This window comes from Miniopterus schreibersii, assembly GCF_964146895.1.
Source record: "Miniopterus schreibersii genome assembly, chromosome: 6".
Classification (NCBI taxonomy): Eukaryota; Metazoa; Chordata; class Mammalia; order Chiroptera; family Miniopteridae; genus Miniopterus; species Miniopterus schreibersii.
This window is the reverse complement of record NC_138107.1, coordinates 90,375,909-90,388,911: the sequence shown is the minus strand read 5'-3', so window position 1 is coordinate 90,388,911 and position 13,003 is coordinate 90,375,909. Positions and strand designations below refer to the sequence as shown.

The following is a 13,003-nucleotide window of genomic DNA, read 5'->3' as shown; positions in this document are numbered from 1 at the left end:
ATTATTCGCAGGAACACAGGCCTTTGCCTGCTACGTAATAAGCCTCCTTTGAGCTGTAGCCACGGTCCTACCAAGGACACTATTTAATGTCAGACAACAAATGAAACATCCCCTGTACAGAGCGAGGGCTGGAGACCACGTGCGCACACGCCGGGGTCCTCGCCGCCGGGGGATCGGCGGCCTCCTCCCGTCCTCTGCTCCCGGGGTGACGCGGTGCATCCCAGTGATGCAACCACAGTTTGGATACCAAAACCCAGGAATTCCACGGGATATAATGAAACCCCCTTAAGGAGGAAAATTGGGTAAATTCAGTCACACACACTTTTAGGTAAATTAATTAACATTTTTACATAATACACTTTTACAGTCCACATTTAAAAGTAGCTATCGAGTTATGGTTTCATATTTTAATCTCTTCAAATGACTAAAACCTCCCTAACTTAGAGTCTCGTTGGTGTCTTGATGTTTTTACAATCTTGCATTTAGAAATGAAATTTTAAAATGGGGGAAATAAATATTTTAAAACTCAGAAATAAACAATGAAAACATGATCTGTGTGATTTTCCCTGGAGTGCAATTTACCACGATTTAGAGCAGAATCAAAAGATGATTATCTTTTGGCACTAATTTTAATGTGAGCAATAAAACCAAAGTTATCAACTGTGCAGAAAGAGATGTCTGTGCTGCGGCCCCATAAAACGGGGGAACATCGTGAGCACAGAGGGTGGCTCCGGGCGGGAACCTGAGCTGCTCTAACGGTCGGTCGGGGGAGAAATACTTCATCCCAAGGGGGGGGGATCTCAGGGGTGACACAGCCAGGGCCCCTGCTTTCTCCCCATAAATGAAAAGGCCAGTAAGCCAGAGGCTCCCCAGCACTGGGCCAGGGGCCTGCGGGAGTCCGGGGTCTGCGGTCTCAGCCTCACGCCCGTGGAGGTCTCAGGAGGGTCACCCTCTCAGCCGCACGCGGGTGTTGGGAGAGCCGTGGGCAAAGACCCGGAGCAGACGCACCCCATCGCCAACCTCAGGGGTGAAATCAATAAAGAAACAAAGCAGCCAGCGCCCCAGATTCGGCGGCGGGGGGGGGGGGTTGCTCGGCATCTCGGAAATTAGATTAAAACAAATATTATCAAATATTTCCATTTTCACCTAAAACTATAGTCTGCTACAGAGAAACCTTTTAAAGAACGTAGAAAGTGTAATAAAAACACCAAAATCAGAACTGTATTTTCATGGTCAAGTCCTAAGAACTATTCGCACGACTCTCTGCACCAGCAAAGAAAACGCTGCACACGCCCGACTTCAAGGAGACGAAACCAGCGACATGGGGCCCTTTTTACCTGAATGTTTATTGGTTTTGTTCTGGCGACTTTTCACTTGCTCGGTCCAAAGCGTAGGGTAGCGGGACGCAATATCTAGCAAAGAAAAATAAAATGATCGTTATTTTTAAATCATCGTGAAAATGCAAAGTCTCTCAGAGATGTCAGCAGGTAGCCTAAGAGTCAGACACATCAATATGATAAATAGATATATATCGTACATTTAAGAAAAGAGTTAAAATAACTGTGTGCAGGAGATGATAATAAATAACAATATACATTTTTAAGCATTTAGCATATTTTTTCCTTTCTTTCTTCGTCTAAAGGTGTAAACAAATGTCGTATGAATCCGTCCAGGCCCCACGCGGTAGAAGTGAGTTAGCAAAAGGCCCCACTGTCCAAAACGTCCCTGCGTGGCCACGCCAGACATTTGTGGAACACACAGGGTCTCGCTCGGGCGAGAGATTGCGTAAAAATGCAGCACGTAGGGAACGACATTTGTGTAGGCATTTCGGGAACATGTCTTTTCGGCGATGCTGTTTAGCAGGTGTAACTGAATAATTACAGTGGGGGTCAGCCGCGCAATGTGCCCGAGGACCCCACAGCCAAACACCGCCGGGTCCGGCCACCTGTGCCAGGTATGGGCCTCCCGAGCTCGGACAGCCGCCCTCGGAGTCTCACCTGGGCAGCAGGGCACAGGCGTAGCCCTCGGGGCCGGGCCTACGTGAGCTGTTACTATTGTTATTTTATTATTATTTGCAAAGCGCAATGTAATGCTACCTTCCAATCTCAGATTTATTTATTATGTGTGTTCCTCATATTTTGTCTTCAAACCCTAATACGCTCGACCTGAAAATCTGGGATACGTCGGCGAATCCGAGACAGCCTACGGGAGCCTGTGAGTAGGAAACCCCCTCGTCACGACTACAGATTCAACGACCCCAGAGACACCGCCCTGAGGTTACGAAGCGTGTCTGGGTCACCACGAGGGGGTGAGCGCGACGCGACGGGCGTGAAATGTGAGCGAGACACAGCACACGCCGTGGCGCTCTTTCCAAGCGCCTGTTTCTGTTCCCCCAGGTACAGGATTTCAGTCCACAGATGTCTATTGAAAAGACACCTCGTGCTCTGTCTGCTCTAGGAAAGCACGTGGAGCACTAAAGCCACGAGGGACAGCGGTGCTCACAGAGTGGGACACGGCCCTGCCGGCCGCTCGGCACGGAGGTCACGGGAGGCCCCCCCAGGCCGACCCCCAGCTCACCTTCTTCGTCTCCTTGAGGCTGAGTGTCCAGCGTGGGCGCTGAGGCATCATCTGAATTCAGAACGGAAAACATTTGCAAGGAGACTACAATCACGAGAGTAAGTTAAGTAAGTGTGCGTGCGGGGGAGGCCACGGGTTTGCAAACAGCCCACAGATTAACGCGAACCACCACCCAGGACACCCGGAGGCACTCGAGGCGGGCGTGTGGGAGGGGCACACGTGTGCTCGGGGAGCAGCTCCTCCCACGCGCCGCACTCACGGCTCCACACGCGGTCCCACAAGGGCCGCACGTGGCTCCCAGCCCTGAGCCACCGTGGGAGAGACACGGACGGGGCCTGAGCCGGAACCCAGCACCGAGATAAACCTCAGCCTGAAGGGTCGGCGAGGTCAGGTCGCCACATGGCGTCCAGAGGAAGGCTGGCGGGAGCTGGGCGAGTGGGGACTGGCAGGGGCCCGAGGGTGGGCCGGACGCCCTGGCTGGGCCCGTTTCCCGAGTGGCAGGGCAGGGATGAGGGAATCCCGGGCGAATGGCTGCCCCGCGGTCTCTGCAGCCCTGAGGCCGCTCGTCCACTCTGCAGCAGTGACACCCATGAGGGGCTTTGTGATGGGGTGGACAGGGACAGGGTGATGGGACAGGGTGATGGAGATCAGAGAACGGACGGCAGGGACTGGGGTTACAGAGAACTCGGGGTCTTTTCACTGACCACGTATATCACAAGTGCGTAACCTTGATTTAATTGGTTGAAAACACTCTCTGGGCTTCCCTGGCCGAGCCTAAGGCTTAGTCTGAGACACAGCAGGCCGGCAAGTGAGCTCCTAGGTCCCGCTCATGACACCGGGCCCCAGGGATGCGTCACAGGCACCTCGGCTCCAAGGACCAGCCTAGTGCGTTCCACCGGATCTCACTTTGTTGTATAATAATCTCAGGAGCAAATCCCAGTACAGCCCGGCCAGTGTGGCTCAGCGGCTGAGTGTTGACCCATGAACCTGGAGGTCAGGGTTCGATTCCCGCTCAGGGCACATGCCCAGGTTGTGGGTTCGATCCCCAGCAGGGGGCGTGAGGAGGCAGCCGATCAAGGACTCTCCCATCATTGATGTTTCTCTCTCTCTCCCTCTCCCTTCCTCTCTCTGAAATCAATAAAAACATTTTTTTTTTTTAAGAAGGGAGGGGCTCACTGCTCTGCCTGGTGCTCGCTGGGGCCCCCCCCAGAGCACAGTCTGTCACAGGTGGGAACTGTACCCCCTTCCTTCCCAAGAAGAGCCGATGGCCTCTGTCGGTGGCCTCGCAATCACTATGCCTTAGAATCGCACGTGTAACAGCCCAGGTGCTAAACCGGAGCCCCCTCCACAGTTGTGGGGGGTCCCTACCAACACCTACAGGTGTTCCCAATAAAAACAAGGTCTGAGAAGCCCCGATGTGGGCACAGGGGGCAGGGTACGTGCCCAGCACCCACAGGGCACCCAGCACTCCTGAAGTTTGTTGAATGACTAATGTTTAACCAGCGGCTTCGGCTCTCATTGTCATCACCGGTACATGTTTAAATTGTAACTCGAAAAGTTATTTCGAGGCACAGATTGGATTAGATGCAATGTATCAACATGGAAATTCATTTTAAGATAGTTACCTGTTTTTCCTGTGCCTTCCCGTTGAGGTAACTTCTCATTGATGGAACCTAAGAGGGGAAAACACAGAATGAAATTAATTATTTTGGTTCTGAAATGTTCATCGATAATGGTAATAAAGTATTTTGTTCCGTTTTGATGAATTCATGGTCCTTGTCACTTTCTGGTTAAATCAGACAAGCTACCCGGTGCCCGAGCTGGCAGGGCCGTCGGAAGCCGCAAATCCTAAAGTAGGAAACGCGAGGTCAGCTCCCGCCTCTGCCGCTGGCTCACTGCCCTTGGGCATAAGACCCTCCTAGCGCCCAGTTTAGCACATTTCTTCGTCTGGAGGCCGCAACGGCCTGCGTAACTGCGCGTCACCACGCTGGGGTGGTCAAATGAATTAAACTTTAAAAAATAAAAATAAAAGTTATGCAACTGAAGATAAATAAAAGCCTTGGTTTTAGGTGGATTCCAATTTATAGAAGAAAAAAAGCCACACCTGAGGAACCATCGTCTTGTAGAGGGAAACAGGAGTGATACTAAGGCCGACCAAGTGCTTTTTTAGGAAAAAGTTTTGTTGCATTTATATAATACTCAGGTTTATGTTACAAATATGAGTCTTGTTCTTTCTGCCCCGTTAGGGTGAAGCTGCTCTAGGCTCCCACATTTTCCTCATCGGGAACATACTCAAAGACATTTGTTTTAAAAATCTGTTCAGAATTACTTCGGAGTCTACCTGCCGACTGGGGTCAGAACATCGCACCCGGGTCCGTTCAGAATAACCACAGACGCTCGGTCGTACTCGCCAGCGAAACACCTCGGGAAACAGAGCTCAAGATGCGTTATTTCCCAACCTTGAACATGGCGTGAACTACAGACCGGCCCTCACATAAACGCCAGGCCCTTGATGACGTTCTGAGCCTGTTTCCCCCGTTTCTTGGACGTACAACAGCAACTTAGCAGGAACCACACAAGCGCCTCACAGAAAGGATCCTGAAGGACCGAGAAGCTGACATGACCTGCGGGGCTACCGGCCAGTCCCCCAAATACTGACAAAACCGCATTCTGGTGATGGGTCCTCACACCGACCCAAACTCAAGGCAGCAGGATTTCTTTTCTTTTCTTTTCTTTCCCTTTTTTTTTTTTTTGGTTAATCCTAGCCTGAGGATATATGTATGTTTTCCATGGATTTTTAGAGAGTGGAAGGGAGGGAAGGAGGGAGAGAGGGGGAGAGAGAGAGACATTGACGTGAGAGACACATCGATTGCTGCCTCCCACACAGGCCCCAACCGGGGCCAGGAATGAACCTGCGACCCAGGTACGTGCCCTTGACAGGGAATCAAATCCAAGACCCTTGGGTGCTCAGGCCAAAGCTCTAACCACTGAGCACCACTGGGCAGGGCGGCAGAGGGTACCCTTGAAGGAACACACACAGCGTCCTAAAACACTCCCCTCCACACACACACACACACAGGCAGGGGGTGGAGACACAGCCCCTCCTCCGGGCTTCTGTGAAACAACCTTTGGACAGGAGGAGCATTTGCAAACTTAGTTTTGATTCCTGCTGGGTCTATTTGCATGTATTAGGGGCGCTGAGGCCCCTGGTTACTTCCCAGCTGTTACTGTTGCCACTTGGTGAGATGTTACATTGTCTCCAGGTCTCAGTCAGAGCACAGGCCTCACCTCCAGCCGAGTCCCCCCGTGATGTGAAACAGGCCTCCCTGTGTGGCCTCCACGCAGAGCCCAGGATCCGACTTTTCTTATTTCTTCCTTTGTACCGTCTCCTTACAAACCCAGATTTCTTAAGCACTTGAGTTTCTTAGTCATCAGTTTATTTTTATCCTGTGTTTCAGCAATGAGTCAAAAAAAATTGTTTTCTGCTTTGGGCTGGAAATTATAATCATTTGGTAGTATTTCTGAATATAACCATGTAGGCTTTGATATTCCGAGCTAAATGTAAATACTCTAAATAATAATTAGATGCCCCCCGTGAGAGAGCTTCTCAGTCGAATCAAGATAATATTTTATAATCTAAGGACAGAAAAGTCCAAAGTGCTGGTTCAGTTGGATCAGAGGCTCAGATCCAAAGATGACCTTCAGAAAATTTCTTTTCTCTCTGAATCAGCCAACATTTCAGCTTGGTCATCAGCCCCTCTAAATTCAATCGATATTTACTTGAATGAATCCATACAAGAATAATTCCATCTTGTTCATAATATGTAAGAAATCCTCTTAAGCCAGACCCAAGAGTCCCCGAGGAGCTGCTCCGTGATTCAGACCCTGGAGGAGGTCCCAACGGGGATGAAGGCAGCTGCTTCATCTTCCAGCTGCCTCTGGACACGAGGCCTCCCCCCGACTGCCCGCCCAGCCCTCCTGCAGCAGCCCAGGGACGCAGACACAGCTCAACCTCACTGTCCATGGGGCAAAGCAATGATGCAGACGAGAGTCCGCGAGTCCAGAGAGCCCTCCTATTGCCTCGTCACTGATTTCTGGAGGTAAGGGCTACGGAAGAGCCCCAAGGGTTTGGAGTGGGCAGGATTCTAGGATGTGGGTGCAGAAAGGGGCTGGAAATGGGGGGAGCTGAAAGCCACGCACACGTGGCTGGGTGGCAGAACCTTCAGACCTGATCTCTGCTCAGACACGAGGACTCCCTGAATGCCGCCCCTCAGACCCTGATTTTAAGGACCCTGACTCCCTCCCATGGGGGCAAACTCTCCCACTGAAATGCCGCTTTAAAAGGGTGGCTTCTCAGTGATGAGGGCATGCATTTCTGGCGGAGGAAACCACAAAAACACAATGTGAGGAGAATGTCTGTGGTTTAAGGGAGGAGTGATGAGCTATTGAGTCGTGTAGCTCTGAGCACTTGGTTCCAATCCAGCTCCGCTCAGAAAACCAACTCAGAGCCAAGCAGCCTGGAGGAGGGCGCGGGGTCTGCTCACAGAGTCGGTGGTCTGAGACGAGCACTTCTCGCAAGTACTGAATGCTCTTTAAAAGTAAATAAGGGCAGGAGATCTGTGCTGCGTCCCCAGAGGAGAAACCGGGGGCTTAGCGAGGTCAGCGCGCTGCAGGGAGCGCCTGCTGAGCCCGAGCCCCTCGCGCCTGCGGGCAGGAGCCAAGCCAGTGATTTAGCCCTTTCTGGAAATCTCACGGCCAAGGGTAGATTTACAACATCACGTGGCTTTGCTTCAGAATAGAAAGAGAGAGAAGAGAGGAAAGGAAGGAATATGAACAGCAATAGAAGGGACAGAGAGGGCTCCACCCTTTTGCACTTTCCAGACGAGCATCTCTTGTGCTGTTACTCGGAGCCCTCTGGTTGGCACTGGGCTGAGAGCAGAAGTCCCAGAAAGCCCTGCACTGGACCATCGGTCTCTCCATGGCTTCTGGACCCTTCCTCCACGCTAAGAATTTCCAGGGACAGTGTGCAGATGACACAATGACTGTGCCTCACCTGTCTAGACTCCAGTGTCCTCTGTAAACTGGGTGTTGTAAGCAGCACCTGCCTCAGAGTTGCAGGAAGCTAGCAGAATATGTGAGAACATGTATGAGGCACACAACACATGTGCACTTAAAATGTTCTAGGACACTCAGGTATGGGTTGCATGTACCACATGTAGCTTCTCTTCACACATGTATTTTACCTGTCAAGAGGGTGACAGCCCATTTGCCACAAAGAGCAACACTGTCTCCATCAGAGCAACACTGTCTCCATCAGAGCAACTCTGTCTCCATCAGAACAGCAACACTGTCTCCATCAGAGCAACAGTCTCCATCAGAACAGCAACACTGTCTCCATCAGAGCAACAGTCTCCATCAGAACAGCAACACTGTCTCCATCAGAGCAGCAACACTGTCTCCATCAGAGCAACACTGTCTCCATCAGAGCAACTCTGTCTCCATCAGAGCAACTGTCTCCACGCAGAGCACCCAGCCAACCATGTGTAGCCAACACCCGACACGACGGGCCTGGGTGACCTCAGCTTCTCTCTGTGACCACTTTCATTCATTCATTCATTCATTCATTCATTCAACACAAGCTCCTCCTGTGCCTGTGGACCAGCAACGCAGGGGTTGCAGCACTGAGAAGTCTCATCTGCTTTGGGAGAGAAGCATTAAACAGAAATTACTGAGATAACTGATGTCACAGTTGTGCACATGGCACTCTGCCCGTGTGTGGTCATCTCTCCAAGCCCTTCACACACACCAAGTCCTTCATGCTGACACAAGCCTAGGGAGTCAGCACTTTATTTATCATGCCCATTATACAGATGAGGAAACTGAGACCAGAGAGGTAAGTAACGGGCCAAGGTCACTTAGCTAGTAAGTGGCAGAGCCACGCAGGGGAGCTAACTTCACCTGAGGAAGGTGGAAGGGGTGAGGGGGCTCGGGCAAAACGGACCTGCAGCAGGAAGGTACTCGGTGTGTCCAGGGAGACAGAGGGTACTCAGGCCCTCCAGGTGCCAGCTCGTCCTTCACACGCTCTGCATCCAGGCTATTCTGTGCCCATACTCTGTGTCCAGGACATGCCTCGCTCTTACGTCTCGGCCTCTGCGGAGCCTGGCGTGGTGACTGCATGCAGAGGCCTCAGGTGAGAGTCCGGACGCCTGAGCATAGTTTGTGAAGGTTCATGAGACACGGGCAAGTTCCAAGTGGCGCCATCTGATGTTGGACTCACTCAAGCACACCTGGCTGTGAACAGGCTTGGGGCGGACACGGCGCTAGAAAGTGGCTCAGTGGGGATGGGAGGGACAGGCGCCCAGGCCCTGGATGCAAGGTGATGTTGGAGTCCAAGTTCTTAAAATCCAGCCACTCTTGTGTCATTCTTCCGTCAGAGGCCAGCCCTGAAATGGGGAGAGACCGTTGGCCTGGCTGTGACTGAGGCCAGAGACCAGGCGCGCCGAGCATGGGGGCATCTCTGGCAAGGAGGGCAAGTCCTGAGACAGTGACACCCGCATGGCAGCAAAGCAGCATCGGCTGGGCCTGCGCCTCCCCCTCCGGACAGAGCAGGAAGATGTAGCCCAGAGACCAGCAGCGGTCACTTGGTGAGGGACAAGCCCGCTGTGAGCCAGAGCCACGCCGGGATGTGTTTTGCTATCATTACGTTTCTGTACACAAAGAAACCAGGCGAAATCCACTAGTTTCCACGGCAGAGCTTTGGGTGCTCGCAGATGGGGTGAGAACCGTGTCCGTCACAGGAGCTCAGTGGCCTTGGTTCCCGCTTCCCGGAGCCACATTTGCATCCAGGGAGACATCTCATTGCATCTGGGTTCCTGGTCAGAGGAGCATCTGACCGAGGGGGGCACTCAGAGCCCCACTGCGGAGCTGCCCCCGGATACCCGACCTGCGAGAATTCCCTCCTCTAAAGGGGTAGAAGAAACTAAATCCTGAAGCCTTCTTCACGGAAATGAGCAGTTGTTTCCAGATTTACCTCCGTGAGCACCCACCTTCATGTCTTTGTCTCCTGTGCTTCCATCTTTACTTTACCATCCAAACTGTACAGACTTCAAAGATTAGTCTGCGCAGCTGTATCGCTCTTGCAAAACGGTTGTCATGTTAACAGCGTCATAGACCTTCCCCACGTTGGACTGTTGTGGCTGCACCTTAAAAAGTGCTGTGAAAACGCACTGTTTGTTGAAATAAGCAAGCAGGAAAATACATATGCATAGAACGTCCTGTATTCTTTAGCGGGGTCATCTGAATTGGAACCATCTGCTCCTAAAAGATGTCTTGGTCTCTTTTATAGTTTTATTAAATATTAGAAAATATGAGGGAAAAGCCATTGTGGACTAGGCATGGAAAAGAACAGTTTATACACTTTTGAAGTCATGAAAAATTCAATTACAAATTAGCCACCAAATTAAATATACAATAAAGTACAACAGCGGAGCACACTAATAAAAACCTGAAAGTGCTTTCTCTCCTGAAGGGAAAAGTAGTAATAAAAATAATGCACATTTTTCCTAAAGGGAAAGTAATAACACCAGAATATTGCTCACCAAGCTGTTGACTAATTCAAAAGCAAGTCCAAATTAAAAAGAAAAGAGAAACAGAGGACGCTGGCCCGAGGGGGTCTCAGCCAGCCCAGCCCAGGCCCCAGCCCAGGCCCCAGCCCCACGGGGCCACGCTGAGCCACGTCCACGTGAGAAAGTCTGCCTCTCGCCTCAGCTGTCAGAGCCCGTCACTCGCAGCTCCTCAGACGGATCCCACAGGCTCTGAAGTCTTGTTTGACATAATAACCACACCCTCTGGTGTTTTCACTGAATATGCGGCTTATTTTTTTTTTTTAAGTCTCAGTGTTAATTCAGCGCCTTCAGAGATTCCCACAAGCTGGAGCTTTTACTGGAAATGTTACGTATCCTGTGCTGGCGGAATCAAATTACTATTTTATCTCCTCGTAGATGTAAAAGGGGTTTCTTCAGCGTGTTAGAGGGGATACATCTTGTATTTTTCTCTAAAAAAAAATCACTTCTTTAGTTCAGTCTATACAGTCTCCCCCCTTATCCAAGAAGGATACAGAGCCAGACCCCCCAGGGGACGTCTGAAATCGCAGGTGGTAGTGCGACGGAGGAGGTGGGGAGCAGCTGTGATCGATAAAACTGGGGAGCAGCTGCAATCGATAAAACTGGGGAGCAGCTGCAATCGATAAAGCTGCAGGAACTGTCAGGAGATAGTAAGACGAACCCCCCATCCCAGATTTATGGCTTAAAACCAGCAGAGACCAGCTCCATCCAACGTGGCAACTAATTTCACCAAACGTGGCCCCAGCCTCATTAGCCTCACAATATGCTCGTTGCAGCCATTTGTGTGCTAATCAACACGCACTCACACAGCCCTGCGAGGGTCAGAGGGAACCCAGACACGGACACAAATGGCAGCCAGAGCGCCTCTGAGAAATCCCCACCCCTTTCCTGGAAGATCCTGAAATTACTTCCCCTCACTGAATACCCTTCCCTCCCCCCATTAAATGAACCTCAATAAATTCTGCTGAAGGGGGGACGCTCTGCCTGTGGAGCAGCCCAGTCTCTGTCTCACTGTTTCACCAATAAACTCACTTTGACTGTAAACTCTGTGCTGGCTCGTATTTGAATTCTTTCCTGCGAAGCCAACAACCCACAGGGAGTCATGGGCCCTCTTGTCCCCAGACCCCCAGAACCGCTGCATCGGTATCAAACCCTAAATATACAGATACGTAAATATATGTACAGAGTGTCCCCAAAATGTATGCATACTGAGTAATGATAAAGGCAGTGTTTATTAAAATACATTTCATTTTCAGAATGTAATAGAATCAGCTGTTAAAGTGTGTCTACATTTTGGGGGGCACCCTGTATATGGTTTTTTCCTATATGTACAAACCTATCATAAAGTTTAATTTATAAATTAGGCAGAGTAAGAGATTAACAATAAATAACAATAAAGTAGAATTAGATCCATATACAGTGATAAAGCTGTGTGAACGTGGCCTCTCCTTTCTGCGGGATTTCTTGGACCACGGTTGGGCCGCAGGGACCAGACCGGCAGAAAGGGAAACTGTGGAGGAGGCGACTACGGTCGTGAAGCCGCCAAAGCTCATCTCTCACTGGTTTTCTCCTCCGTGGAAAGTGGGCTCCATTTTCAGGGCCTTTCCTGCCTTCTTACAATATCCACTCAAATGCCTCATTTTAACAACAGCAGCTTTTCGGGAACAGGGTTTATTAAGCCTAAAGAAACAGGCATTTTGAGGAGAAATGAGAGTCCCCAGATCTGTCACCTTCCAATTTAAGCAAAACAACTTTCAATTTGCATTTTAATATTTTCATAAAGAAATACTGCAGACGTCAGGAATCACCCACAGCGGGGCTGCTGCTGTTGACCTCCAGGAATTCAACGGTTCTGGGCAACCGGTTCTTTCAAGTTCCCCAGCTTCAGAGGTTCCTTAACTTGGTGTCAGGAATATTCATTAGTGAAAAATAAAAAAACAGCGCTCTTCACAAAGTGACAATGTTCAGAAATCATTTATGTATATTCATAGAAACACAGAATTCCGCAATTTCAGGCAGAGGCAAAGGCGCGAGGCATCGTAGGAAAACGCAAGGATCCCAGAGAGACGGACACGGATCATACGCTGAAGGTTATTCTCTCTGACCCAAGATCCCGTCACTTACTTTTTTATTTCTTTATATATATATATTATTGATTTTTAGAGAGAGGAAGGGAGACTGATAGAAACATCAATGATGAGAGTCATTGATCGGCTGCCTCCTACACGCCCCCTGCTGGGGATGGAGCCTGCAACCCTGGCATGTGTCCTGACTGGGAATCGAACCCCAATCTCCTGGATCCTAGGTCGATGCTCAACCTCTGAGCCACGCCAGACGGGCAAGATCCCGTCGTGTATAACTGGGCCTTCCCAGACCCCAAATTTAACAATGGAATGCACAAGAGCAGAGAGAACCCCCGGACGGGACCACGGCCTTCCCATTCCTGTCCCAGACGACACAGAACCTTCGATCATTTAAGCCAGGGCGTCGGTCATTTTTGATGTTACAACACTTGCCAGAAAAAACAATACAAAGGGATGACTTTCCTCCCTGCCCTGTGAGCCAGCCATCTGGCAGGGCGGCCGGGCGGACGAGCTCTTTCCACACCTTCCCGCACCTGACCCGGGTCTCAAAGGGGCAGGTGGGGGCAGATCCCGGGCCTCGGCCCCCAGCCTGTGGGGTGTGCCCCTCCTCCTCAGCACCCCAAGTCTGCAGCTCACTTCAAACACATACCTCGGCCGAGCGGAGTGCGGTCCCGGGGCTATCTAGCAGTGAGCATTCTTGCACGTAGGCTCAGCTTACAG

The 13,003-nt window shown here is 50.8% G+C and overlaps 1 protein-coding gene across 5 annotated transcripts in view; it reads right to left on the bottom strand.

The window, feature by feature from the left end:
• Positions 1-13,003, bottom strand: part of SMOC2 (SPARC related modular calcium binding 2) — an 88,538-nt gene that overhangs the window by 33,993 nt on the left and 41,542 nt on the right. For 4 of the 5 annotated variants that reach the window (XM_081139743.1, XM_081139745.1, XM_081139747.1 and 1 more), the window contains exons 6-8: positions 4,203-4,250; positions 2,578-2,661; positions 1,338-1,412 (exon numbers count right to left, since the gene is read on the bottom strand). In XM_081139743.1, coding sequence (XP_080995869.1) covers positions 1,338-1,412; positions 2,578-2,661; positions 4,203-4,250 — 207 coding nt within the window. The remainder of the gene's footprint in view (positions 1-1,337; positions 1,413-2,577; positions 2,662-4,202; positions 4,251-13,003) is intronic. The other variant, XM_081139746.1, reaches the window with a different exon arrangement.